Genomic DNA, 24,125 nt, shown 5'->3' on the forward strand with positions numbered 1-24,125 from the left:
AGGGCTATACAAATTAATGTGACCTGACTAGACAAGGCTGATCTACAAGTTTTTTTAGATTTAATTCTATAATCCCTTAAAAAAGAGAAATATTTTTAAGGGGGATAACATATTTTTCGTAGGGATGACAGGTATGTCTGACTGATTTTAATGTGTTGAGGGTTAGACCTTTATCCTCTGAGTAAAATCACTGGAAGAAAAAATATGTGTACACATTTTGGTCACTCATGTCTTTGCACACGATTTAAAAAATATATATGTTTTTTTTTCCTGATATTGCGCGTATATTTTCAAATTATTTGTCTTTTTCAAATCACTGTTCAGTCACCATGGCAGCGGACCAGTAGTTTCCCGGATGTGGTGTCTCGCCACACTGAACCCCCCCCCCCCCTCCTTCACCCGCTTGACGCTTCCAACATGGCGTCGACAAAGTGAGACTTTGGGTTAATAGTTTACGTCTTTTTTTCAAGTCTTCCCGGGCCTCTCTTGCGCCGTTGACGGCGCCACAGACAGTTAACCGACGATTGTACATGGTTAGTAACCTTTCTTTTACTCATGTTTAAAGCACAACTTGGGCGGCGTTTTGTGTCCCGAGTTTTGGAGTTGAAGGGAGGGGGTGGTGGTGGTGCTTTTCTCGATTTACCTGCTAACCGATGCTAATGTTAGCTTAATACTACTATTTCATAACGTGCGGGATTTCTTCGCTCACTTTTTCCAAGTTTGTTGAAATAAAACATATTTGTCATTGATGTTTACATTTCCCTAAGCGGGTTTAGTGCACTCATTACAGTCGACGAGACACTTCCTGGTGGAGTTATCGGACCAATAGAGTTTCAGCTGTTGAATTTCAAGCAGGACTGAAAGAAAGCTAAAGGCAAAAATCTTTTTTCCTCTTCCTACGTGTATGTTTCGACATTCCTAGGATGAAAACAATCCCTAAAAAAATCTAGTGGTCGCTCCAAACTATAATAGTCTTGTTATTTACTATTCAAAATGTAGGCGAGGTTTTTACGAGTCAAGCAAAAAAGGAACGCCTCCCGATTTTATTTTCGAGAGGACGAGCTGCATAAATAGTATTTGGACTTTATTAAAGATGTCAGGGTGTCTGTAATCAAAATCTTTATAAACGTGGTCTATTTGAAGTCGACGTTGAAGATGTTCTGCTGGCGATAATACCAGAACAAAGCCTCTGTGTAGCTCCATTTCTAGCATGTAGGGATCTCTTTTGTTTTGTTTTATATAAATAAGTGGACCAGACCATTGAGTAACTATTATTAGTAGTTGAGAGTTGTGACTGTACGTTTTCATGCTTTGTCGGTGTGCTGTACTTCATTTTTTCCTGTGCATGTGTGTGGCTTGAAGCATTCGTGTTTAACTAATCAGAATTGTCTTTATTATCAGTGATAACGAATATTCTGTACCAAGAGATTGTACATGACGTTCAGGTATAAGAGTTAAAAGAGAAAAGTGATTACCGTATTTCCCGCACTATAAGGCGCACCTAAAAGTCTTAATTTTTTTCAACAGCTGCGCCTTATATATGGCTCAATATTAAATCGCAATGTCTTGCAACTTACGCAACAGCCGCCGACTCGATTTCCCCCCGAACAAGTAGTGTGTATGCTGGGATTTATATACCGGCGTTTCATTGGCTAACCAATGTGTCAATCATCATTTGAATCGATCGCTATTGGCTAAAGTTATTCAGAGCCTCGGATAGGCTAGAGGGCCGAAACAAACCCTGCAATTGGCCGAAAAAGATGTGTCAATCATCAGTTAAATCGATCGCTATTGGCTGAAGTTATTCGGAGCCTCGGATAGGCTAGAGGGCCAAAACAAACCCTGCAATTGGCCGAAAAAGATGTGTCAATCATCAGTTAAATCGATCGCTATTGGCTGAAGTTATTCGGAGCCTCGGATAGGCTAGAGGGCCAAAACAAACCCTTCAATTGGCCGAAAAAGATGACTGAATAGCAAGCTTGCTAAACTACGCCATAAAGAAATATGTTTCATTAGTCTGTATTTGTAAATATTTTACTCTCCTGGATTTACGACACTCACGGTTGTAAGAAGACCATGGTTGCGTATCACTATTGAACGTGAGAACTTAGGTGAGCTATGTGGCTTTATATTTTCCCGGTATCTTGTTTTAGAACGATCTTGAATTTTGCTGTGATGAGTTGAGTGAATTAAACTCAATTCCAAGTGTTTATTGTCATATGCACAGCAAAGTTGCGAGCGAAAAAGAAAATAGAAACTAAGGAATGGTTGGCATTTCTTGAATCCCAAGACTTTAACCTTCCAAATGATATTTGAAATGACGCATTTGAGTGACATACGGACACCGCATCCGCACGTGTCTACGACACGTATTTGCTTCTTTGCAAGCTTTGGGAATGTTAAGGGGGTAACATTCCCAAAGCTTGTAGCTGTACCAGCTCGGTAGCCTAGATGGTAGGGCTCAGAGACTGGGAGGTCGCTGGTTCAAGCCTCGGCCGAGTCATACCCAAGACTTACAACATTGGTACTCATTGTCTCCCTGCTTGGCGCTCTGCATTAAGGGTTGGAATTGGGGGGTTTGGTCACCTAATGACTAAAATGGCTGCGCCCTGTTTGGCTGCGGCTGCATCGGCTCGCTACAGTTTAACTGTACGGGTCAGGTGTATCGACATTTCGTTCTGTGTGCATTGTTACAAAGAATGACAATAAAAGTAAATTATATTCTATTCTTCTAATCAGTTTGACTGAATCATTTGACTGTTTTGTTGACGTTCCCATTGTAGTGCCTTATAATCCAGTGCGCCTTATCTATGGAAGATATAGGACAATAAACTATTTTTTGGGGGTGCGCCCTATAACCCGGTGCGCCCTATAGTGCGGAAAATACGGTATATGTATTTATTTATTTAGGGTAAACAGGCAAAACTATTTACAAAGTACTGCTTGGAGACTGGCCGAAGTTGTAAATTTATCAGACCAAATAAGCAATAAAAAGTAGTGCAATTACTTTCAGAAGCAACATATTTCTGAAATAAGGTTTAGAAATAACATCCATCCATCCATCATCTGCACCGCTTATCCTCAGTAGGGTCGCGGGGGTGCGAGCCCATCCCAGCCATCCTCGGGCAGGGGACACCCTGAACCGGTTGCCAGCCAGTCGCAGGGCACATAAGGACAGACAATTCGCTCACTCATTCACACCTAGGGACAATTTGGACCGGCCAATTAACCTGACATGCATGTTTTTGGAATGTGGGAGGAAGCCGGAGTGCCCGGAGTAAACCCACGCAAGCACGGGGAGAAGATGCAAACTCCACACAGGAGGTTAGAAATAATATATGTATACTTATTTTTCTATACATAGGCAAGAGATATATTTTCAATCGCTTACTTGGGATGGTGATGGCCCTGGGGAATTTGAATGAAAATTGTCTTTATTATCTTTGATAACAACATAGTTAGTGAACATTGTTCACAAAAGATTAGACATGCCACTCCAGGATAAACGCATAATAAGGACTTAAAAGAGGAGAAACGAGATAAAAATGATGTCAAGGTAGATAGGCACACATTTTTTCAAGGTAGTGCTTAGAAACTAGCCTAAACTGTAAGTGCATCTGAACAATAGTACAATGAAAAGTGGGATTTTGTAAGGTTTATTGTTCTATATTCTTTATCAATTATCCATTATCCGTTATTGGTCAAATCATAATACGCTACAAAGCCAAGGGGCCGAGACACTTGCTCTCAGCCAAGAGGCTGAGTCAAGGTCCTAGCCACAGAGCCAAGCAGCGACTTCATAGATGGTTCAAATCCAGAACCACCGTTCCCGGAGGTATCCCTAAGAGTATAGTCTGAAAAGTAGTGCAATGGCTTTCGCAGCAACATATTAACAAAGTAAGTTTGAGAAATAAGCTATTTACACCTCCAACGGGCCCAAGGACTTTCTGTGCGATGTAGTAACCAAATTGAATGATGATTGACACATTGGTTAGCCAATGAAATTTCCAAAATAATTCAATGCCATTTTCCGGGGGTTTATTTAAATCGGAGCTGAAAATAACATGCGCAAGGCAAACTGATTCAATTTTCATTGATTTGACATTTTGGAAAGAGAACATTTACAAATCGTTCACAATGGATACAAACTGGCCAAAGTAAAATACAAATTTGTCAACGTTTAAGTGCAGAAAACTGGTCGTCTCCAAATGGCCATTTTAGTAAATGCCTAAACCTAGCTTTTGGAAATATTTGTTAAATACAATGTTTAGTTTTTCAGATTGTGATCAAATTTGACAAGGTACCAGGTAAGGAAGGCTTCAAGCTTTTGTCTCACCTATTTTCCAGCTACACTTATCTGAAGGCATTTAATTGCAAACAACAAAACAAAATTAAGGCGAGAATAAAAACCTTCTATTTCTGTGTGATGCGACTCAGATTACTCAATTTTAGTAGTGATTATTTCAGTTCGGGACAAAACTTCAGCGTTATCTTTCAAAAGAGACCAAAGCTGTCCATATTCTTCAAACCGTTCAAGAACAGCATTTAATATACTTTGGGTACGTATTAGATTGGGATTTTAGGCATACTGTACAGGGGTTAATACTCATTTCTTTATACATAGGTAAGATATATACCTTCTTACACTCGTGTGCGCTTGTTCGGGCCGGGGAAGAAACTTTCACCTGTGCGTGTAAGTGAGTCTTTGTTTTAAGGGATTTGTAGTGTCTGCCAGGGTTGTCAACTTTTTCAGCCCATTCAATATCTCATAAATATTATATTTCTTATCTTTTCCACAAAAAAACAGCTATCTAGTTTAGTGTTTCTCAACCTTTTTTGAGGCACGGGTACACTTTTTTAATCGAAAAATACCATCGTAGAAATTGTCAGTTTTTTTTTTTGCTTCATATGATCTGCATATGATTTGTATATGAATCTTTATTTGTGGCTAAGGAGGCAGGTAGAGTAAATCATTTTGCTATGTTTTTGTAATTTTGTTGTTGTTTTTTTTTTTACTTGTTTTTTTATGAACTTGTTCCTCCAGTAAAGTAAGAAATATGATACCAAACGTGAGATAATTTATCTTACAGTGCAACAGTTTTTCCACTACATCTTGAACATGTAAAATAGAAAAAAGCAAAACTGGAACGATGTTTACAAGTCAACTTTACGCTAAATCATTTACCAAAGTCATTTCACTGTAATTGATTCTGAGCAGATTATTACACGTAACAGTAATCTGCTGCTACTAATAGATAGAGAAAAAAGATTAGTTTCTCTGCTGACAATTGTAAGACTGTGCAGATTCTTGATACCAGCACATCTTTTTCAATGATTATCAATTTTTTGTCCACACTTTGATGAAATTGGAAATTCTCCTTTGCCACACTTGTCAAGGTCTTACGGCATACTAGTTAAGGAAAAACTAGTGAAAAAGTGAGGAAGGGAGACTGCATGTCACATCTGGTTTATTTCAAAACATACTGGCCAAGAGAAAATGAATGACTACAACTCACATTAATTTTTTTATTGGCATTATTTAATTCCCAAATTTTATTTTTATCCTGGTTATATAAAGGGTGGTGACACAGTGACTGGCTGGTTAGGTTCACAGGTCGAAATCCAGCCACCAGTCCTTCTTGAGGAGTTTACTTGTTCACATAATCCAAAATATGAAATAAATATTTTATAATATGTAATTTAGGAGTAGAAATGCATTCCAAAGGTAGAATTGAAAATGGGAAAAGCTGTGTTTTGAATCAAATCATCACTATCTCTTTGATCAACATGATCACTTTTGTAAAATAACTTTTTGCAGGATTCAAGGAACACTCCTACTTTCATGCCCATCTTAAAAATGTTCGAGCGATCGCCCGCAGCATCTGGGAGGCATGAAACAGCAAGTTAAGCTAATGAAATAAACACAGAACATTCAGTTACTATGTAAGCAACACAAAGGCAGGGAGGGACGGCAGGTTTGTTGCCTTTGAAGGGCCGGATTGTAGGTAGGTCTTCAATGGAATGACTGCAGGAGCCAACATCAACACCCCCCTTAATGTTGTGAACATTCAAGAAAAGAGAGGCGAAAATACACAAAAGGTACACACACAAAAAAATCAGTGAGAGGGGCGCTCTTATCAAGTCCGCTAAATGCTCATGCTGCATTCCTTCATGCTGCCAGCCTCTTCTCTACACCCGACTTTCACATGTGCTAGTAATGTTGAATGAGAAGGTTTTAATGATAAATTAGAAGGAAAGATGGGATCTGAAATATGCTCTATAAACACAGAACACAGAGCTAGAAAATTCTAAATGATCTGACTGGGCCTCATCGGGGTTATGACAGGAGAGAACAGTGGTGGGAGTAAACAAGGCGGGTTTATGAGAAAAAAAGATTGGTTTTCTTTTCACTGGAATTTTTCGGTTGGACCTAATTGCATTGAAACTTGAGCTGCAAAGATAATTTTAAAAGTGGTTTTCTGCACTTATAATCTGTGATCTGCACTTATTTGTTATTCCCACTGGTCCATAATATTTAACTTAACTTCATCTGTGCAGCCCTTTGAGACTCTTTGTGATTAAGGGCTATACAAATAAACATGGCTTGACTTGACTTCAGGAATTGACTACATTTCAATGTAGTCAGTGACCTTTCATTAGCTCTTCTCGATGCTCTTCTATAAACTTGACCTTTTGTTCGTTTAAGTTTTTGAAGGGCAGAGCTGTGGGTTACATGATGTCCATCTATTCTCAAGCTTCAACTTTATTTTTTATTTCTTTTATTTTTATTTTTTTTAAAGATCTAACATTTCCTTGTTGTAAAAACTTAACTTTGTCCTCTTCAGATAAGTATTAATGAAAAGACTATACAGGATCTGAACCTTTTGCCCAAAGGTAAGTAAGCCAGGGGGAGTGCAGGAAGCAGCAGAAAAGTCATGCATCTGGCATTCATTGACTAAAAGAAGGCAAATAATAGAGTGTGTGAGAGGATTGTAAGAACAACAGAGAGCACCAAATAAGTATTTGAGGATAATCAAGGAATCATATAGTAATGCTAGAATTGGAGTGGGCAGCATACCTGGATGGAACTACGGAAAGTTTTCACCTTAAGGTTGGACATTTTTTTTATCAAGGATGTAGTCCAAGTCTGCTACATACGTACAGGACTCTCCCAGAAAATTAGAATGCTGTGGTAGGGTAATCAATTTTCTGTGATGCAGTAAAAAAAAACAACAACGAAAAAGTATATTCTAGATTCAAATTAACTGAAATATTGCTAGCCTTTATTGTTTTATTATTGCTGATTATGTCCTACAGCTTACCTGTATACTTTTTTCATGATATTCTAATATTTGGAGAGAGGATATTTGAGTTATTAAAATAATTAGGGATATTAAAAAAAGACATGCAATCTTTCAGTTGATTTTTATTGAATATAGAATATATGGTATTTTTGTTAAATCGCATTAAAGAAAATACACAACTTCATATTCTAATTTTTGGAGACAGTATTTCTGCATTGCAGTGGTTAGCACATTTGCCTAACACGCGAATGGTGGAAACATTTGTATGCCTGGAGAGGGATGGGCGCCACCAGGCTGTACTTGCCCAAAACACACCACAAGAATTGGTGCGCCTATGACCCTCGTGGTTAAGGAATACTCCCCCACCCACCTCTTTATGCTCACTGTTTGACAATCCCATTAGTCTTTTTTTGGTTGGTCCTACTCTGCAATCAGTAATGACAGAAATATTTCTTATTTGATGATCAATTAGTCACCATATTTCTGCAATGTCATTTGATGATGTCATTACAATTAAATGTGTCATTACTATTATATCATGTGATGAGGTGATTGCACAGCATGAGGTTGACCTACCTCATAGAACATTTGTCATGTGTGTCTGCGTGTCACCATTGGCCACAGCTCCAGATCATTTTTTTTAAAAAGTCGTGATATTGGCTCTTTTTGAGTCATATGTCTGTTTCCATCACAGAGAGATTTATTTTTTAAGGTAATGTGTCACATATGCTCATTCAAAGGAAAACGTACTCAGGCTGGATGTGTTAGTCGCCGCGTACGCTCCAGTTTTCACACGGACCTCAATAGTCGCGAAAAGTGTCTTGGAAGGTAAATACAAATGAAACACAATGTCAAATCAGATTTTGTAAAGTGCCGCTCTGGTGTTCAAATTGTGGAAAAAAAGTCTAATTGTGTCTTTGTCCTTCAATGGATTACTAGGACATGTGCAGTGAGTTGTTGACGGCAGCCTTATCAGCTCAGGCGATTGAAAATCTGCCATTCAGTCTGCTAACTCTGTGAGACATACCACAAGAGCATTTCTGACTGAAGATTGTTACCAGTCAGCTGGAATATGTGTAAAATATTTTATTACACTCTATAAGATGTATCAGAATCATATAACTTCAAGCTAATGTCAGAGTGTGGCGCATGTATTAACTTAGTATGTTATTGAGCTTGCAACTTGTTCAATCCACTTATTGCTTTTTAGAAAATGAATACATTAAAAAATAAATTAATAAAACAAGCGCTGAAGTGCATACAAGTATTAATTTGGATTTATTGTTACATTTTGAAGGAGGGTTATTGATGATCACTTATTTGTATTTTGTCCTAGAATAAGGCTGTCACAAATCAATAGTTTTTTTTAATTGTACTGTACAATATAGTAAACTGGATCTAAGGTACAACACAATTTGCTGTAGAATTTTGCACTTTTCTCTATATATAGTATTAGTACAGTGACTACATTGCAGTAATATTGCTTTGTGGAACGTTTATTTAGCCATCCATCCATGTTTAGTAGTGGAATGAGGTCAGCGCGCACCTCATGATTTTCACCATCCTTTCTCATTGTTCAGCCAGGCGAACATCCGGCTAGGAGAGCAAAAAGGGGTGACATGTGCGGTGGTCAAAAGGGGGATTGTGGGTAATTACGAGTACAGTGTTGCCTGCAATTATTCAGCTGTTTACAAAGTAACCCTAGTGCGTAATTTACCTAACTATTGGTAGAAACAGGGATTATCATACCCGGTTTCAAATCTTCATTTCAAGAGATCTTTAAAGCATCTAATCTACCTAGATAGCCATTCCCAGATGGGCTCACATTTTTGACAAAACAGGTCATTTGTAATTTTGCTTGCTCTTAATCACTCAAAACGGGGACATTTACAAAGTTGCAGTATAACTTTGAGCCGGTAACTGGCCATCCCTCCCTTTGGCCTGGCAAAATCAATTATGTATTTGTTATTGCATTTCTGATTTTTTAAAACAATTGATGGAACATTTTCTCTTGTTATCTTTCCCCTTTGGGCATTTTAAAAACCAGCTCGATAGCCTTGGGGGTAGGAGCGCCCGCCCCGAGACTGGGATGTTGCAGGTTCAAGCCTTGGCCGAGTCAAACCTAAGACTTATAACATTGGTACCCATTGCCTCCCTGCTTGGCGCCCGGCAATTAGGGATTGGAATTGGGGGGTTTGGTCACCTAATGACTCCCAACACATCAGTTGGGTTGAGCGACGGGGCTGGGAATCCCCTCCTCTGTATCAATCTCCCAAAAAGAGTCAGACTATTCTTGACTCTAGCCACCTCCCACTAGGGGGATATGGCTCTGGTGTGTATATATATATATATACTGGACTGTCTCAGAAAATTAGAATATTGTGATAAAGTTCTTTATTTTCTGTAATGCAATTAAAAAAACAAAAATGTCATACATTCTGGATTCATTACACATCAACTGAACTATTTCAAGCCTTTTATTATTTTAATATTGCTGAATTTGGCTTACAGCTTAAGAAAACTCAAAAATCCTATCTCAAAATATTACAATATCATGAAAAAGTATACAAGTAGGCTATTCAACTAATCACCTGAATCATCTAATTAACTCGAAACACCTTGCGAGGGTTTCCTGAGCCTTAAAAACACTCATCTTGGTTCAGTAAACTAAATCACAAGTATGGGGAGGACTGCTGATTCTGACTACTGTCCAGAGGACCATCATTGATACCCTCCATCAGGAGGGTAAGACACAAAAAGAAATTTCTCAAAGAGCAGGCTGTTCACAGAGTGCAGTTTCAAAGCATATCCACAAAAAGTCTGTTGGAAGGGAAAAACGTGGCCGGAAACGCTGCACAACCAAGAGAGATGACCGCAGCCTTAACAACATTGTGAAGAAGAGCCGCTTCCAGAATTTGAGGGAGCTTCAAAGACAGTGGGCTGAAGCTGGAGTCCAGGTATCAAAAGCCACAGTTCACAGACGTGTCCGGGAAATGGGCTACAATAGCCGTATTCCCATGGTCAAGCCACTTCTGAACTCAAGACAACGGAAGAAGCGTCTGACTTGGGCTATGGAGAAGAAGCACTGGACAGTTGCAGAGTGGTCCAAAGTCCTCTTTTCAGACGAAAGCAAGTTTTGCATTTCATTTGGAAGTCAAGGCGCCAGAGTCTGGAGAAAGGCTGGAGAAGAGCAAAATCCAAGTTGCTTGAAATCCAGTGTGAAGTTCCCACAGTCAGCAATGGTTTGGGGAGCCATGTCAGCTGCTGGTGTTGGTCCACTGCGTTTCATCAAGTCCAGAGTAAATGCAACTGTGTACCAAGAGATTTTAGAGCACTACATGCTTCCATCTGCTGAAAAGCTCTATGGAGATGAGTATTTCATTTTCCAGCATGATCTGGCACCTGCCCACAGTGCCAAAACCACCAGTAACTGGTGCACTGACCATGGCATCACTGTCCTTGATTGGCCTGCTAATTCCCCTGACCTGAACCCCATCGAGAATTTGTGGGGTATAGTTAAGAAGAAGATGAAAGACACCAGACCTACAAATGCAAATGAGCTGAAGGCCGCTATCGAAGCATCCTGGGCATCAATAACACCTCAGCAATGCCACAGGCTGATTGCCTCCATGCCACGCCGGATTGATGCAGTAATCCGTGCAAAAGGATTCCCAACCAAGTACTGAGTGCATCAATGGACATTTTCAAATGTTTGATTTAGTTTTGCTGTTATAAAATTATTTTTTTTACTTGGTCTGAGGAAGTATTCTAATATTTTGAGATAGGATTTTTGAGTTTTTTTCAGCTGTAAGCCAAAATCAGCAATATTCAAATAATAAAAGGCTTGAAATAGTTCAGTTGATGTGTAATGAATCCAGAATGTATGACATTTTTGTTTTTTTAATTGCATTACAGAAAATAAAGAACTTTATCACAATATTCTAATTTTCTGAGACAGTCCAGTATATATATATTCCGCACTATAAGGTGCTACGGGCCATATGGCGCAGTTCCTCAAAAATAGTATTTTGTGTTTAATTTTTCACATATAAGGTGCACTGGATTATATAGACATGGACTTAGAACCACAGTAAGAAGTACCTTGTTTATTCGTCTGTAGCTGTTGCACATTTTATATAAGTGCGCTATATATTAGTGCAATTATTGAAGAGTCAATAAAGTCGCTGACCAAAATTAGAAAACATTGTATGTAACTGGAATTGAGACCTGGTTGCAGCTGTGAGAGAGCTAAAACTTGACCATGAGTGGTACAGAATTCGATTTTATCTCACTGTCCCACTGTTTTAACTCCCCGTGCCAGAAACGAATGTTATATAATGGATTAAACAGTAAGTTGTCCTGAAAGGTATAAATAAACTCAAAAAAGCATGATGAGAGAAATAACTCTTTGGTGTAGCTGATGATGAAATGGACCTTTATTCCCGTTGCATACAATGTCATGCGATTGTGGTCAGCAATATATTTCAATTGATCAATAATTGCACAAATAGATAGATAGATAGATACTTTATTCATCCCCGAAGGGAAATTCACATTTCCAGCAGCATCCCTGAGCTGAGAACAGTACAATAATAAAGCCAAAAGAATACAATATACAAATACCCAGTGTGACGTGCAAATGCCCACTGTAGCGTGTACCGTGGTATACCCCAAAACCTCGAATAGTAGCGCACATGAATAAATACTGAATGCATTTCTATTTTAACCACCAGTATTTTGCGGTGTATAAGTTACTGGGTTGTAAGGTGCCCTTTTAAATTTCTGGCCAATATGGGTTTTGTAGGTGAGCCTTTAAGTCTGGAAAATATGGTATGTTGATTGTCCTTTTTTTTCTTTTTTAATAATGAATATTTTCCATTAAAGTTAAAATTCTCTTCCCTCACTGACAGTTTTATCTAAAAACACCTGCTCAGGTTTGAGTAACATGGGTGACTTTTTTTTTGGATTACAAAAACTTCAAATCTACGCTGGCATATGTATGCCTTCATCTATGTTTATACCACCTGTGATTAGCCAGAGTCCGGTTAATTTGGTGTAATAATTTTGGCACACTGTGGGTGTGTCTTGAAAGCACCCTGGCAATAAACTGCTTGCACTGCGAATGGCGGTAGGAGGTCGGGTGGCGCAGTAACTAGGAAGGCTTATCGCTTCCCTGTGAGCTGTCTACACTCTAATTAGCTGAATGGAGTGACATGTAACAGTGGAGCTACCAGATACTTTCACTGTAGACTGTAAACTCTAAATATATGATTTCAACTTAATTAGTGTTAAAGAAGCTGTGTGCTTTAGTACTGTCAAACGGGTGACGTGTTTATTACTTTGTGTCATCAAACTGCTTCCAACTGCAAATGTTGTCGGTGTCTGACTCAGAAAGTGTCCGTTGCTATCAACATGTCACACTTTTTTTGGTCCGAGCCACTACAGTTCACCCATTCAGGGTCCTTGCGTTCCTTTTCCTGGCTGTTTTTTTTTTCAGCTGCGGTCATCGTGCCTCCCACGGTCTACAAATACATAGAGTATACCAATGTTCGTTGAATTAGCTTATGTAGTTTTAGTCATTAGGTTTTTTTTGTTCCCTTGGACTTCTGCAGTCCTTTTATAGTGCTTTTCTTATACACTGCAAACTTCATAAATGTAGATTCTTGGTTCCAGTGTTGTAGCTTTCCTGAACTTTGGCCCCAGATTCATCTATGTGTAGTGCAAGACCTAACTAAACGATCCAGGCGACCATGTTTTCCTAGCTTCATGGGCCTATGTCATTCTCCACCACAGTGTAAACCAATTATAGCCATCTTTAGCTGTGAACGATGGTCTATTCTGCTCTGCTTGTTCAACAGAGCTATTTTATTTTAGGGAAAAATTCTGTTGGGAGTAGCCTTTAAAAAATAAAATCAGAAAAATGCTTTTGCAAACGCCGCGTGCCAGTGCTTGATCCTGTCGACATTCTACGAACATCTGTGTATGCATTCATCTTTTGTTCTCCTGCTCCTGGAAGATATACACACTTTGACGTCTACATTTTATTTCTCCCCATAGCTCTGATGTTCGGCTGTTTGCCGCCCCGGCTGATGCAATGTTCACCAAGAAGAAAAAGTCCCGCATTCAGATCTCGGCACCGTCCAACTTTGAGCACCGTGTGCACACAGATTTTGATGAACAGGAGCAGAAATTCGTGGGCCTGCCTCGCCAATGGCAGTCGCTCATCGAGGACACGGCCAAAAGGCCCAAGCCCTTCATCGATGCCACCGTAATAACTACAATGGAACCGCACAAGGTTGGGTGGTTCCTGTTTCTTATAAATGATTGAAAAAGAGGTTCTCAGATTCAAACAGAGCTACAAATAGCATAAGTACTTGTATGTAGGACATAAAAAAGTTCTGTTTTTTGTTGTTGTGGCATATTTGTTATTTTACTTATGGTGCTTTGCTTCATGACCAAACTAACATACTTTTGGTTCACCTTGTATGTCAGCACCAGTGTTAGACACAATACTTTAAAAAAAGTAACTAGTTATAGTTACCCACTACTTCTTCCAAAAAGTAACTGAGATAGTGACTGAATTACCATATAGTAAAAGTAACTAGTTAGCAGGGAAAGTAACTATTTCTGTTACTTTAAATATAAGTTCATAGAGACGTTTTGTACATGAACGACACGAGTCGGTTGCCGCACCAATGACAACAGACTCTGCTCTCACTCGTCTTTTCTTTCGGCGCATTAGTAAGTGCTATATTTGTAATCGCTATCTGAATATATGGTCGCCGCTGATTTAAATAGTGACATGATTAAAAGAGACGTCAACAACTTAGAATGGAACGGTGCTGCTAAAAACAGCATCAGGTTTGCAGGGGCACGCTGCTGTTGACTTTCTGCAGCCAAAATAACGCACCACTTTTGACCGCCATTACAGGTTAAGGCGTTTTAACAGTGTATAAAATAATTAGTTAGCTTACCCTGTTACTAAAAAACAAACGCCGTTACGTAAAGGCGTTATTCATAATGGTGTTATTCCCAACACTGGTCAGGACCCATGTAAATCAAATACACTTATATACGCATGTAGCTAAACATTGTGTACTTCTTTGTCGTCAGAGCATTGTGCGGGGCACTAAGCTTGGGGTGGACGGTTCACTGACTTGGCTCCTGGACGAGTTTGACACCATGTCGGTGACTCGCTCAAACTCACTTCGGCGGGGCAGTCCGCCTGTGCATCCTCGGCAGGAAAATGGGGATCCCCATCGACATCCCTCACAATCAGACAGGTGAGCTTTTCACACATAATCACTGAGTATGGACAGGTATGTTTGGATTATAAATCTTGAGGACTTTACAAGGACTTTACAAAATCCCAGGCATAAGTCTATCGATCCATCCATTATCTTCCACTTATCTGGGTCCCAGGGGCAGAAGCCTCAGCAAGGAACCCCAAACCTCCTTATTCCTAGCCACTTCAGCCAACTTATCTGTGGGGTTCAGGAGGCGTTCCTAGGCCAGCCTAGAGACGTAGTATCTCCAGCATGTCATGGGTCTTCCTCAGGGCCTCCTGCTGGTGGGACATGCCCGGAACACCTCTCAAGGGAGGTGTCCAGGAGGCATCCTTATAAGATGCTGAGCCACCCTAGTTGGCTCAACTCGATGTGGAGGAGAAGCGGCTCTACACTGAGTCCCTCCCTGATGACTGAGCTTTTCATCCTATCTCTAAGGGAGAGCTCAGCCACCTTGCGGAGGAAACTCAGTTCAGCCGCTTGTATCCGGGATCTTATTCTTTCGGTCATGACCCACAGTGCATGACCATAGGTGAGGGTAGGAACTTTGATCCACTGGTAATGGGGGGCTTTTCCTTTGGCTCAGCTCCGTCTTCACCATGATGGACCGGTACAGGGTCCGCTTTTGTAATATTGAGAGAGGTGACTATGCAATTAGATTATTTTTAAAAATTGTTCCCTTACTTGCCCTAATATTCCGGCAGATGTTATCACTGGTGTGTCCTTTGCCATTTGAATTCAAAAGACAGCCAATCCATGTAGACCACTTTCAATTAATGATCCATTAAATGCTGCCTACAACTGGAGAGTTATTATGAGGTCTGTGTCATAGAGAGCGCATTGGACCAGACCACCAGGTCATAGGTGACCCCCGCCACAATCAGCACCCCCACCGAGATTCTCGGCAAGAAGATAGGACACATGCTCGGCCTCAACAGCAGCCACGAGGACAAGAGCCAAGCCGAATCCACAGAGAAAGACCTGGTTCCGGTCCCCCACCACCACCTCCTCATCGAGACAGACAGCATCGAGACAAAAACCAGGTCAGACCAGTGTTTAATGCACATGGCAGTTGTAAATTTGTTTTTTTGTTTGTTTTTTTCATTTTTTGTTTTAGCCCCTAATTATGCCTCCGAAGAAGGTCGGTGCAAGCAGGACAGTTGAAAAAAAAAACAAGTTGTTCGTCCAACTATTGCCTTTAAGAAAGACATAATAGCTAAATATGAAAGAGGTGTATGAATTTCCGATCTTGCAAGTGATTACAGCATGGCTAAATCTACTAACAGTATGATAGTAAAGAATAAGGAGGCTGTGAAATCGAGTGATGCGGCTAAGGAAGTTAGCGCTATAAGCAAGCAACTGCCGCAAGTTTTGGAAGAGGTTGAAAAACTTTTGATGATTTTTCTCTCCCCACCGTCCACCACAAAGGTAAGAAATCCTATTCATAATCCTTTTTTTTTATTTTTACACGTTCATGTTAGCGTAATCTTTCGTACGGAAGATTACGATAACGCGAACGTACGATTAGCCTGGGTTAGCTTTGTTTACGTAAAACATTCAGGGTGTTTGAACGGAGCTCCCTTTCCAATGAAGCGCTAGCCACTTGTTGTGGAGACCCGGGTGATAAATGACATGTAAATGACCTTATTTTTTTATTTTTACACGTTCATGTTAGCGTAATCTTTCGTACGGAAGATTACGCTAACGCGAACGTACGATTAGCCTGGGTTAGCTTCATGTTTACGTTCATGGTAAACATTCAGGGTGTTGGAACGGATTAAAACGATTTTACATTACTTCTGCAACCTCAGTGGAAATGTTTAAATCTAAGCTTAAAACTCACTTCTACTCCATAGCATATGAATAACCTACTCTTCTCGTCGGCTGAAAAATAGTCTGTGTAATATAGTGTAATAATCTGTGAAGCCCTTTGAGACTCTTCGTGATTTAGGGCTATACAAATAAAAATGACTTGAATTACTTTTAATGGGAAAAACGATTTTCGGTGATCGACCAAATCGGTTTTCGAACAGGGTTCTGCAACGGATTATGGTCGAGAACCGAGGTTCCACTGTATTTGTATTCCAAAGTCCCCTTTCTTTAAATGTTTATTTTTTTTATGATACTTTTTGATCGTTGTAGGTTCTTAGTTCATAGTTTATGCTGAGCACTTAATATTTTTTATTTGGTTTAGTTTTATCTGATTTGACGTTTTCTCTATTAAAACTCCTACCCAGGATCAGGTTGTCCGTTGCGATCCTCATGCTGAACAAAGGCCAAAGTCCAGCTACCAGATGCGGGATGCCAGCCCACAGTCCCCCCGAGAAAAGAGGCCCCTATCAGGGCCCAACATCCGCACCCCAAACCTACCGATGACTGATAGCGTGATGAAAACAGCACAGCAGTCGCGTCCGTTCAACACGTATCCGAGGACAGAGAGCGACGGGGGACGTAGCCCTACTGGGCCGGTAAGCATGACAAGATGACATCTAAATGTGCCAACCAGGTTTATTGTTTTTAAAATTTGTGACTATATGTGTCCTCTTTCTAGCCGGTGCGTGCCCATGAGTCATCCCCACAAAACGGCCCTTCTGTCCCTCTTCGACGTTCTTCCGGCTCCAAACCTCCCATTGGCCATCCACACCCTCACCACACTTCATCACATCCCAGTCTGACGTCCGAAACCGGCCAGCAACCACACACACCTCACCCCAATGTACCGGCCCCGAGACCCCCAGCCCCCGCAGGCCTGCCGCCACCGCCCGATGCACGTTCCCCGCAGAGAGAGCCGCAGAGGGTGTCCCACGAGCAATTCCGAACAGCTCTTCAGATGGTGGTGGATCCTGGTGACCCGCGCACTTACTTAGACCACTACATTAAGATCGGAGAAGGGTCCACGGGCATCGTGTGCATTGCCACAGTAAAGACGACGGGAAAACTAGTTGCTGTCAAGAAGATGGACCTAAGGAAGCAACAGCGTAGAGAGCTTCTCTTTAATGAGGTAACTGCCAACAGCTTCTAGGTGACCTGGAAAATCTTGGGATCGTTTTACTGTTTTCCAACTTTGTCATATGTTTTGTTTATCGGGAATAACCCCTTTAGGTTCTTACGGTCCATCGGCTGGATAACAAAAGTCGTGACTTCACGATGTCATCAGTCACTGAAATACGTCATGCCACATATCATTGGAAAGTTTAAGATTGATGACCATTTCAAAACATACTCAAACGTCATGATCAGGCTGAAACAAGATAGGCAAAAATTATGAAAACGGGATACCTCTTCCAAAAGCACTGGGAATTTCTACTCATGACCAATTCCCAGCAAATATGGTGGTGTTACATTCGCAAAAGTCCAGTGAATCCAAGTATGTAAAATATTTACTCCAATGCTGGCAGATTAAAAAAAATCATCGTAAAAGTTCCTGCATTGTTTGACGATCTTTGTTTTAATACTTCTGTTTAGCTCCATAACTCCCCTTTTAAAATTAACAGACTCGTCCGATTATTTTCAATACTACCATTAGCCTCTGACCTTTTGATTGACACCACCATTGGCCAATTGCAAGCTTGTTTCACATTCCTTAGCCTTTGACATTGTATGAGGGCCTGCATTGAAAAAAATCAACGTGACCAATTCGGCTTTCAAAACTTTTAGCCAATAGTGAACGATTCAGATGTGGATAGACATATTGGTTAGCCAATTAAATCACCAACATAAATACGTACACATTTACAGTTTGAATTCATATCAGAGCCAAAAGTAAACGTGCACAAGGCCAATCGTGATTCATTTTAACGCACCTATGTTGCGCCTAAGTGTACACAATCATTGATTGACTTCTGGAAAGAGAAGTCAAACATTTTCAACCCTTTTCAGAATGTATAAAAATTTGCCAAAGTAAAACACACGAATCCAGAGTTTTTAAGGCTGTGAACTGGTTGTCTACAAAAGGCCACGTTTGAAAACGCCAAGACATCCCTTTAGAAAAATGTGGAAAATACTATGTTTAGTTTTTCAGATTGTGATCAAATTTGACAAGGTACTGGGTCATGCTTCAAGCTTTTGTCTCATCTGTTTTCTAGCTAGTATGCCAATGCTACACCCTTTTGCAGGCATTTGATTGCAAAAAAACAAAACGAAAAAAATCAGACAAGAATGAAAATCTATTACTGAGTGTTCAAACTCTGAATACTTAATGTTGAAAGCACTTGCCGTGGTTATTTCAGTCTGGGACAAAACTTAAGTGTGTAACCTTTCAAAAGAGACCAAAACTGTCCATTTTCTCCACATCGTTCAAGAACAGTATTCAATTTACCTTGGGTATGTCTTGGACTGGGATTTTAGGCTTATTTTAAAGGAACGATAAGGGGTTAAGATAAAAGTGTTAGTAAAAAGTAGAGTCAATTGTGTAAAGGTTTAAATTAAGACTACTATACAGGTTGTAAAGTGTTTTTGTGGAGACTTGAATTAATCAACAGTTAATTGTAACATGATAATAAAGTTTAGCACAGAGGCTTTCGCTTTAAAAGTAAAGTTGCAAGTCACCTCTTTTACCTTTTTTTCTTTGTTTCTCTTTAGGTGGTTATAATGCGTGACTACCATCACGAGAATGTAGTAGAGATGTACAACAGTTACCTTGTGGGTGACGAACTCTGGGTGGTTATGGAGTTCTTGGAGGGGGGCGCACTCACGGACATTGTGACCCACACCAGGTAAGAGCCCAGGACTATTTTCTAAACTGGAAAGTAATTCCATAAGGGTCAAGTTTAAGTTTATTTATTTTAATTTCTATTGATTTTTTTTTTTCAATGCACGGTTACATATTTAATGAAACATCAAATGTTGATCTTTTAAAGCAACATTTAGTACTTAAATGTTTTGTGTAATGCAGTATATGGTTTGATCTTGTAGTAAATGCTTGAAAGACTGAATCCAAGTGTTGAAGTTAACAACTCAAATAAAAGTGTTTATTTATTGTCTATATGCTCTGATTTTATAATGAGCCTAATCAAAAGTAGTCTTGTGTTTTTAAAATAAATACATGGGAACTCATTCAATTGTTCTTATGAATCAAAGCTCTACAAAATAACAAGAAATCGGCATGGATATTGTTAAATGCCTACTTTTTTACACGTTATTTTTAATTTAAACCTGTCATTAATCCCACCCTGCCCCAGAATGAATGAGGAACAGATAGCCACGGTGTGTCTGTCCGTCCTGAAGGCTTTGTCAGTGCTGCACACGCAAGGTGTCATCCACCGTGATATCAAAAGCGACTCAATCCTTCTAACTCACGATGGCCGGGTACAACACTTTTTAATGTTAATGTCTCATCTCAAAAGAGACTTAGAAAACAGAGTGGCTCATGCTTACTTCAGTTGTGTGTGTTTTTTTCCAGGTGAAATTGTCCGATTTTGGTTTCTGCGCTCAAGTGTCTAAAGAGGTACAGCGAAGGAAGTCTCTAGTTGGCACGCCATACTGGATGGCGCCTGAGCTCATTTCACGACTCCCTTACGGACCAGAGGTACCTTCATTCATTTATTTCATTCATCTATATTTAGGGATCACCACACAAACTTTGTTTCACTTATCCACATCTTTGGTTCTGCTCGTTCCATTCAGGTGGACATCTGGTCCTTGGGCATCATGGTTATCGAGATGGTGGATGGCGAACCGCCATATTTTAATGAGCCGCCACTTAAGGCCATGAAGATGATCCGAGACAATCTGCCTCCTAAACTCAAGAACCTGCACAAGGTACTGATACAGCCATTTTGAGGTATTTTTGGAGCCAGGATTGGTCATGGGAATTGGTTATATATAAGTTAGTAGACATTCAAAACAAGATGAGAAGACACCAATTGAAACTTGCAAGGAGAACAGGGGAGAGCCCAAACCTTAGATAAGAAATTCTAACCTAGTCCATAAGCTCTACCCGAGCCCTTGTTTTTGTTAAATCTCCTAGGTTACAAAAGCAGATCCGCCCTAAAAAAGGTTATAGAAATCAAAGAACAGAGACGTGATTGGGCGATGGAGACAAAGTTGTAAACAGTGTATAATAGTCAAAACAATGGACAACGGTGAGGTATTTTCATATTATACCAAACGGGCATCCTATACAATCTATTTTGCAGGTGTCCCATTATTATGAACAGAATAAAACTATCAATAATCTTTGGATGGGTATAACAAAAACAATGTTGAAATACTGCTATTAAATCCAAATTTAGCCGAAGCTTTGTTTTGCGGAACCAAGAGTGTGCAAACTAGAAGCTCATAATCCTTCCAGCCATTTCAGTGCAGCAATTGTTTTCCCACAGGAAATAATAGTCATCAGAGTCAGGAAGTATCAAGTGTTCATTATTTGTGCAATGTTATAAAAAATGGTTTAACATTCTTAATGTTCAAATATTTTTAGAAATTTCAAATAAAATATTTTTTTAACTGTTGACTCCAAATAAAATACATGTTCATTTTAGTTTGACATATACATTCAAGGTGTTATGTGATTTATTTGTGGTCATTTAAAAAAAAAGTACAGATTTTTTTTGTAGGTGTATTACATACATATTAAGTTTTTACTGTCTAGAAAATATTGATTGCTTTGTGTAAACTATTACATTTTATGCATATGTATATCACATTATTGTCTTGTGATTTTTTTTCATCCATTTTTTCCCAGGTGTCACCAGTGCTAAAAGGCTTCCTGGACCGAATGTTGGTGCGTGACCCATCCCAGCGCGCTTCTGCTAGTGAGCTTCTAAAGCACAGCTTCCTGACCAAGGCAGGCCCACCATCCTGCATCGTTCCCCTCATGAGACAGAACCGGATCAGATGAGGACTACTTGTACACATTTTGGGCTTTTCTACTGTGGAGGGAGTTGGCGAGGGTGTGACGTGCATGTTTGCCGTTTCTCTCCTCGATACAGAGCAATAATTTGGGCTGAGTGTGTGAGTGAGTGTGAGTTCCCAACTCAAGCAAGATTCTTACTCTTAATGATAAGAACACGTACTGTAACCTGCCTAACCTGGAACCTGTATTATTATTTGGATCCGGCCTCGGATTTTGACAGAGAACTGGAAAACATAGGCCTGGGCCCACCTGGTCTTTTGACTACTGAGGGACGCACACCATTGGGAACAAAAAAAGAAAAACATGAAGTCAGGTAAACACTGGAGTTGATTTTGTTTCTTTTCTGTGTGTATGGATGAGTGTCACTGTTATGTGATTTTGGTATGAATTTAATAGTTGATGATTTGATGCGGTGATGATGATGATAATAATTTCCAAGCACTGTCAACACTACAAGCTGCACACGTACACCCAGCACTAGCAAGCCACCACTTATCCACAAAATACTGGTAATTAACTCGAAAGATTTTTTAAGCTACTCACATGGACCTGCTTCAAACATCCACTGACGGGCAAATTCTCCAACAACCACACATGTACACACAAACAGCGCTTGTTATGATGTGGCTACTGTGTACGTACTGTTTTTTAATGAACTTTTAAGATCACATATTTTGTACAGAAAAAGTTACTAAATGAAGCTGATGTTTTATACAAAGGTGACGATTTGTGACGACTTTACTAATATTGATTTTTCCTCTCTGGCGTGAACAAGGAACATTATTTGAAACCAAACAAAGGCTAGCATGGCTATGGTGTGTAGTACAGAACATGTTTTTTATTTTTTATACACAGATATCTACTTATCTTGTAGCAGAACTGGTACGTCCTAATTTACCTCCCAAGCAGCAGGAGGCAGCGTTCACACCGATTCTTGCTTTGTTTCGTCTTTGTTTCTGTAACAGGACGTTAGTTTGTATGTACATTTTAGTTCCAAAACACTAACCAATCAGAGGGTCAGGATTATTTTTGCTTTGAAAATGTTTTTTTGTGTGTATATAATTGGATGGGTCTGGAGTAAAGCGACAATCAGGTGCATGTGTAATTGGTAACACTAATTTCCACTGAGGCACCCAAAAATTAGAACCTGTAAAATGTCATTAACATTTCCACGCTAACTCCTCAAAATAATAGTAGCAATTTCTGCTGCACTACAATGTAACCCCTCTGCACAAATTCTGATAAGTAATTTTTGTGAATTTTGTCTAAAAGAGTACAGACAATAAAAATGTCCTTGATTAGGAAGTATGATACATTGTCTCCTGCTCAGTGATAACAAGCTAGTATGTTGCAGAGAAAGGCAAGCTAACAAATGATTCCAAATACAGTACTCTATCCACATCTCAACCTTTTGGACCTTTTTAATGAACATGAGAACATTTCAAGTGCCAACTTGTTTTGAGGCGCTAACTACTTCTTGGTGAGGGCAGTTTAACATCTTGAGAAATAATGCTGGCTGATAACACTGGTGCCTACAGCTACAGCGAATTCTATAAAACTTTAGGCCACACTTTTGTATGTAAAGATGTTATTTGTGCATTGAATATGTTTTTATCCCTTTTTTGAGCTAAGTAATTAAGACGGAACATCAGAGAACAAGACTAGGCTAGCTTGCACTGGCGACTAGAATTTAAGACACTACGAGACGTGCAGCATTCCTCGCACCATCAAAGTTTGTCACAGAAATAGGCTAGATAATTTATGATACTCTAGACTTTGGTGTCCCACTTTGAACCACAACGCCCAGGAAGTGTTGTATGGCTATGGCAAGAAAACTTGGCGACAATAACTGTCTGGTTGTACATGACCATTCTTCGCATGTTAACATTTTTTGTGTTGTGAAAGAGGTTGAGTCCACTAAAGAAGTACACCTACATCTTAAGAAAGTGACGAGTCTAATCAAAATCCAGGGTACAACTCAAAAGGTTTCTTCGTGAACGCCATTAAAAAGATATTCAGTTGCTAGCGTTATTGCAATGTTGCTGTATTTTGTTTGAGTGCCTTCCTTGCCTCGTGTGAGCGCTGTGACGTCGTCACTGGTGAAATCAGAGGTCACGATGGGTAATCCAGTGTAAATTGAGAGAGCAACAGCCTCATATCGGTAGCAGGTGACGTCATCTCTACCTTTTATGTGTTGTCACTGGGATGTATGAGAAAATAAAAACCAATTTGCTTTGCAAACGTGTCTTCATTCGGTAAGTTGTATCCGTCAGGTTTTTCTTTTTAATATATTTTTTCTGAAAATGTGTAGTTATTCCTTCCGGCGAAGCTTTGAGAACCCGTTTGAGAAGTAATGGCATCCTTGCTCTCACATATAACAACATACTCACACGTGCACAACCATACTGTAATATAGACCGCATTTGCCATGCACAAACCTTACTATACTCTCATACACACTACGATACTCTCTCACACATACTCTTATACTCTCATACACAGTACTATGCTTTTACACACATGCCAAAATACACTCATACACTATGCTTTCACACACACACAAAACTAAACTGTCACTCTAGACTCACACACACTATTCTACTCCCTTACACACACCACTATTTTTTTCCCTACACAATATTCAAATTTCTATTGCTATATGGGTTTTTTACACTCAGT

The 24,125-nt window shown here is 39.7% G+C and overlaps 1 protein-coding gene across 2 annotated transcripts; it reads left to right on the top strand.

The window, feature by feature from the left end:
* Positions 1-386: 386 nt before the first annotated feature.
* pak4 (p21 protein (Cdc42/Rac)-activated kinase 4) lies at positions 387-23,687 on the top strand. Of its 2 annotated transcripts, none has more exons than XM_088345655.1 (11): positions 387-533; positions 13,362-13,599; positions 14,418-14,587; positions 15,423-15,633; positions 16,828-17,058; positions 17,142-17,591; positions 19,172-19,305; positions 19,771-19,897; positions 19,992-20,117; positions 20,216-20,350; positions 21,276-23,687. In XM_088345655.1, the coding sequence occupies exons 2-11, from the start codon at positions 13,399-13,401 to the stop codon at positions 21,429-21,431; spliced, it is 1,941 nt and encodes a 646-aa protein (XP_088201781.1). In that variant the 5' UTR covers positions 387-533; positions 13,362-13,398; the 3' UTR covers positions 21,432-23,687. The 2 variants fall into 2 exon arrangements, with proteins under 2 accessions (XP_088201781.1, XP_088201780.1); XM_088345654.1 differs by lacking the exon at positions 387-533 and adding an exon at positions 7,915-8,132.
* The last annotated feature ends 438 nt before the right edge of the window (positions 23,688-24,125 follow it).

Source organism: Urocampus carinirostris, chromosome 10 (genome assembly GCF_059441175.1).
Source record: "Urocampus carinirostris isolate Australia breed hairy pipefish chromosome 10, RoL_Ucar_1.0, whole genome shotgun sequence".
NCBI classification, from domain to species: Eukaryota; Metazoa; Chordata; class Actinopteri; order Syngnathiformes; family Syngnathidae; genus Urocampus; species Urocampus carinirostris.

What these genes read in the sequence shown, in the direction of transcription:
- pak4 (XM_088345654.1), top strand. Translation starts at nt 8,020, where the DNA reads ATGTGTCACATATGCTCATTCAAAGGAAAACGTACTCAGGCTGGATGT. An exon ending in GAGAGCTTCTCTTTAATGAG is followed by an intron (nt 17,592 to 19,171) that starts GTAACTGCCAAC and finishes GTTTCTCTTTAG; the next exon opens with GTGGTTATAATGCGTGACTA. An exon ending in AACTCAAGAACCTGCACAAG is followed by an intron (nt 20,351 to 21,275) that starts GTACTGATACAG and finishes ATTTTTTCCCAG; the next exon opens with GTGTCACCAGTGCTAAAAGG.